The 6,000-nt window shown below is 40.0% G+C and overlaps 1 protein-coding gene across 1 annotated transcript in view; it reads right to left on the minus strand.

Moving 5' to 3' along the window:
- LOC139743345 (uncharacterized) overlaps positions 1 to 1,746 on the minus strand; it is a 42,878-nt gene extending 41,132 nt beyond the window's left edge. The window contains exon 1 of the mRNA XM_071653835.1: positions 549 to 1,746. Within this exon, the coding sequence (XP_071509936.1) occupies positions 549 to 1,746 (1,198 nt within the window). The remainder of the gene's footprint in view (positions 1 to 548) is intronic.
- Positions 1,747 to 6,000: the final 4,254 nt, after the last annotated feature.

Raw genomic sequence — 6,000 nt, forward strand, 5'->3', positions numbered from 1 at the left:
GCCCATTTCAACAAACTGAGATCATATCGCCCTCAGGATGCTACCTACCAAGTTTGGTGAAAATCAGACATGGGGATCTCAAAGTGAAGACGAACATGTTCAATTTAGGCCCCATTAAGGACCCTCCCGACCCCCCTCTCATGGGTCCCAAGGAGGGCACCCCTGAATCCCCCATGAACAAACTTGAAACTACAGTCATCAATGTACTAACTCATAGTATTGACCAAGTCCTATCACTTCTGGTTCTAGAGAAGAAGATTTTTAAAAATTCCTTAATAATTCCTGGGGCCCCCCAGGTGTGCCATGGTGCACATTTGAACAAGTTGAGATCCTATCCCCCTAGGGATGCTACCTGCCAAGTTTGGTGAAAATCGATTGTGGGGTTCTCAAGAAGAACACGAAAATGTAAAAAGTTTACGCACGACGGACGACGCACGACGCACGAAGCACGACGGACGACGGACGACGGCCGACGGACGCCGGACGCCGGACGAAGGGCGATCAGCTCAGGTGAGCTAAGAATAGAATGATACGGAGTGTGCTCTTACCTGTTGGAATTGAGATGTCTGCTAGCATAGCTCCTCCCGTGTTAGATGCATGCGCAGACAGCCTGATGAACATCCTTGCTGATGGGTCCGAGCTGCCAACGTGATACACCTTATTGGGCAGCTGCTTGTACAGGTGGCAGAAGGTTCTGACATTTCCACAAGCGGATTGAAATATGTCGGTGACGTTAAAACAATTCCACAACTGGGCCGTGATGTCTAAGTTCCCTAATCTGAATGAATCGGTGTAAATCTGCTCGGTAATAATGTCTACATGCTGCGATGTCCCTGATGTGTTATCCTCAATGTGGAGAGTTATATTTCCATGATAACCCTCAACAGGTGCAATCAGGATCATACTCGGGTCACCTGGCTGGCTGAGCTCTGAACCGTGCATGTACTGAACGACTTGAATGGGTTTGTTTGCAACAACGACACATGGAGCTTGGTCCTCCCTCACTCGAAATAGGGTGTAATTCTCTCGACTTTCGAGAGAAACGTACTGAACGCCGGCAAGTTCACAGTTGGTAAGGCTTACAATTGTTTCTGGTTGAAAAGCCATCACCTGCAGCGTCCATTTAATGTCTTCAGCAAATCTCGGCACAATGTGAACACGACCCCAGTGAGATATCGGTAAGAGTTGCTCCATAATGACACCAACGTCATACTTTCTGACAGGTATTCTCACACGCTCCCCTTCTACGATTACTGCAACTTTTTTATTCGATGAAACATGCGCCCCAGCAACCGCTTTCAAACGTGTAAAGCTGCTGGCATTGAGATGATGTATCTGAGGACTATCACCTCCGTTAGTGGAATTCACAGATATCTCTGTATTGTCCTCAATGGCTGTTATGAAGATGTACGGAGTGCCTTCAACGCCCAAGTAGTCGACAAGATATTCCGTGCCGAGAGCCTGCTCCGGCAGCGCCAGAAATCCTGCTGTCAGTTGACCCGCTGCATACACTAACCCATACACAACTACATCATTGGTCAGAAGTATTTGAACAGTCTCACACTCTGAAACGCCAATGTCAAGACTGTAGTCGCTTTCAAGTTGATATGACCTATTTAAACATGGTATTCTCAGAAGCGTTGTTTTTGACGTCCTTGGAATAATTCGGATTTTTCGGGTGAGTCCCCTTCCGTCAATGGTAAAAGAAAAAGTATAGCATACTGACCATTCCTCGTCTGCAGACATCGAGTCTATTTCTTGAAGGGAAACAGAACAATAAAAGTACAGCAGATTTTTCTTTATCATCTGAATATGAAGTAGAGGGGAGCATAGAAAAGACAAACCATGGTAATTCATTGAAGAATACAAAAAGAAAAAAAAAAATACTAGACCAGCAAATCCATGGTGACGGCAGGCCGAGTATATATGACAAGCCATTTTTGGAAGACATCTCATAAAAACATAAGTAATTTAAAATACAGATAAATCATGAGATATATGGAAGTAATTTGAGTGACAGATAACACTAGAGAGGGGAACAAAGAGAAAGAGAGAGAGAGGAAAAGAAACAAAAAGACAGAGAAAACGGGGGTCTGCCTTGTTTGGAAGACTACTGTATTACATTTGACAGGATGTACAACATTTTAATAATTAGGTGATACGCTATCAGCGTATCACCTATTGTGATTGTCAAAATCTCTCTTTATTAGGTGATACGCTTTTAGCGTATCACCTATTGTGTTTGTCAAAATCTTCCTTTCTTTCTTTTTATTCTTCTTTCTTTCTGGCACATTTTGTGTCGTGAATATCTCAACATTGACATGACGGAATAGCATGACATTTTCAGTCAACATGTCTCATGACAATATCTAGCCACAATAAGGTTTTCATGACAGTAACGTATCTATGACGTCATCTAGGCGCCATTTTGTGATTTTCGGACATGTTACATGATCGATCATAACTTCATAACTAAAGGACATTTCCGTATCATTTTCGGTAGACATAAAGTTCAGGTCACGCTCAATCTTACTTTGTAATGCTAATTACCAAAGACATCTTTACGCGCGCGTACGCGCGTGTCAAACTTTTTAAAGGCTCAAAACAACTTCCCAATGGGAAATCTCGAAGTTTCAGACAATTTTAAGCGTTCCGCGCATTCGCGTCCGTCCGCGCATTTCCGCGCGCAGTGCGCGTAAGCAACATGAAAATGCACATTTTTTGACAGATTTGGATTCCTGATACATTAAGTAACAATATCCATTGATTTCCGATCAATTTCGACCTATAACAAAGGAATGCGCTGGCGTCAAAGTTGAAATTTTGTGTGCGCGTCTATGTGGAAATATAGCGAAAAACATGTCTTTGTTTATTTCGCCATAGCTCTTTAAAACGTCAGGTGACCCTATGATTTTATTGCATATTACAAAAGCATATGAATTGAAAATAACGTTTCAGGTATCAATATTTCCCTAAATACATTATGACGTCATCATATCATCATCTGAAATCAAAAAAGTGGAATAAATTTTTTTGAGGTACTGTTTCTGACATTCATTTGCTCGTATCTCTGTTGTTTAAGCTCAATATTATCCCAAATTCAGATATGTTGTACTTTGAACATTTGCCTCTCAAGTCCATGTCATAGTTTTGAAATTTGATGACGTCATCATGCTTTAAATTGTGTTTAAAGGTAAAGACGCAAAATCGGACAAGTTTACGTGTTATGTCTATGGGAGGTGATTTTTTTTAAACCATGCATTGACTTGACAACGTTTAAGCACCTTTATCTCAGCTGATTTTGCTTCATTTCCTCTGAAACTTAAGTATGTTGTAGCTGTGACAATAAGCTGCAGTAATCCTGCATTTTATTCTTTGAAATCTCCTCATGAGGTTGACAATTTTGCAATTTAAAACTGAAAATGAGAATGGAATGCGGACGAAACGATTCCTGATTCATCTTTCACGTACATAAGTTTACGTTCCTCTAATTTTCTCGTCGAGACGTATGGCCGAGTGGTTAGAGGCGTCGTCTTAGAAACGTGAGGTTGCACACGTACGGGTTCGATCCTCACAAGAGCAGGAAAGAAAATAATTATTTTTTTTTTTTACATTTTTTTCTTCAATGGAGTACTACACCTTCGTCCATGTAGAAGTCACGTTTGCATGTAAACACACTTATACGCACACACTCACACAGTATACCTTTGTTTTGCGTTGGAGACTGCATTACTTCGACTGCTGCAAAATTTTGCAGGCTGGGCTTTTCAAACTGATATAGTATATTGTAGCAAAATGAAATTTGTTCATATCAATTCAGTAACACAATGTAGTCGTGGTTACTTTGTGCTGATTTATACATGTAACAAGTTATACATTGTAAAAAAGGTATTTGCATTGTTCCTTTAAGTCAGTCTTCTGTATTGATGATTATTTGTCAATTAGTGGTTTTTGTGGAGTTTCAGATAGTGAAAAAAAGTATGGATGATAAGTGCAGCGATAATTCCTACAGTTAGTTCAAAGTTGTGTTACAGATGTTTGATACATACATTTAGCATTGTGTGTGTATATACGTGTGTATACAGGTTGGCCATATGACACATTCTAGACAATTAATCTTAATTAATTAGCAAACGTGATCAGCTATGGAACTGAATATGGTACTAATGTATGATGTTAATGATTCTAATTAAACTGTGACGAGTTTAAAGGGATAGCATAACTGTGTGTAAAAATATGAAGGTAATTATAAGGAAATTTTAGGGGAATTTGATAACCATGCCTACAATAACTTCATACAGGTACTAATACCTGCCTCATATTGAAGTGATAGATCGTTATGTCAATAGCAAACTGACAACGTACGATGAATGTGTTATATATTGAACAACTGTCTTTCAAGTCCATAACGTTCCCCATATTTTCTTGTCGAGACGTATGACCGAGTGGTTAAAGGCGACGTCTCAGAGACGTGAGGTTGCGGGTTCGAACCCCACAAGATCACGAAACAAAATACTTAGCTATTTTACTGTTTTTTTTCTTCAATTTTGTATTACATATTCGTCCATGTAGAAATCACGTTCGTATATAAACGCACCTATACACACACACAGACACACACACACGCCATATCCCTCTTTTTTGTGTGTTGGAGACCACATTGCTTCGACTGCAGCAAAATTTTGCAGGTTGACTTTGTCAAACCGATCATAGTATGTAATGACGACGACGGAGGTGTTGTACTTTGAACAATTGTCTTTCAAGACGATGTCATTGTTTTGTAATTTGATGACGTCATCACACTGAAAATTGTGATTAAAGGCAAGGTATCAAAACCAGCCGATTATAGGTTTTATGTCTGCGGGACGTATTTTTCCCAAGTTGCCAGAAATGGCATAGCGACCTCAGTCGTTACAAGGCCACTTTTCCGTCTAGCAATGCAATAGATGTTCACACGGCCACGTTAGTTGAGTGGGCATTGACTTTCCCCCCGTTATTTCTATACATTGTTTTTTTTTTTTTTGTCTTACCATTTCCGTGGATGACCCGCGGCCGAGTGGTTACAGAAACGGTTTCGCATGCACGCTCAATATAACTTCAAGGTGCCTATATCTCATTCTTTTCTTTGTCGATCACAGATGACTGTCATCTGGTGACCACAAGCGTATCACCTAACTCGTCCTCAATGTGACGAGTTTTCATGTCTCGTTTTTTTTTATTCTTCTTTCTTTCTGGACAATTTTGTGTCGTCAATATCTCAAGAATGACATAACGAAATAACATGACATTTTCAGTCAACATGTCTCATGACAAAATCTAGCCACAATAAGGTTTTCATGACAGTAACATATCTATGACGTCATCTAGGCGCCATTTTGTGATTTTCGGACCTTGTCACATGATCGATCATAACTTCATAACTAGATGTCATTTCTGTATCATTTTCGGTGGACATGAAGTTCAGGTCACGCTCTATCTTACTTTTTAACGCTAGTTACACAGGTCATCATTACGCGCGCGTAAGCGCGCGTCAAAATTTTAAAAGGCTCAAAACGACTTCCCAATGGGAAATCTCGAAGTTTCAGACAATTTTAAGCGTTTCAAACATTTTCTCGCGTGCGCGTCCGTCCGCGCAATTCCGCGCGCAGAGCCCGTAAGCAACATGAAAATGCAATTTTTTTGACTGATTTGGATTCCTGATACTTTGAGTAACAATATCCATTGATTTCCGATCGATTTCGACCTATAACAAAGGAATGCACTGGCGTCAAAGTTGAAATTCCACGTGCGCGTCTTTCTGCAAATATAGTGAAAAAACATGTCTTTGTTTATTTCGCCATGGCTCTTTAAATCGTCCGTTGACCCTATATTTCTATTGCATATTACAAAAGTATATGAATTGTAAATAACATTCCTGGTATCAATATTGCCAGGAAAACGCGATGACGTCATCATATCGTCATTTTAGATGAAAAAAGTGGAATTGATTTTTTTGAGGTA

The sequence above is a fragment of the Diadema antillarum genome, unplaced genomic scaffold, assembly GCF_040938485.1.
Source record: "Diadema antillarum isolate AM-2024a unplaced genomic scaffold, OU_Dant_1.0 seq00001071_RagTag, whole genome shotgun sequence".
Taxonomy (NCBI): Eukaryota; Metazoa; Echinodermata; class Echinoidea; order Diadematoida; family Diadematidae; genus Diadema; species Diadema antillarum.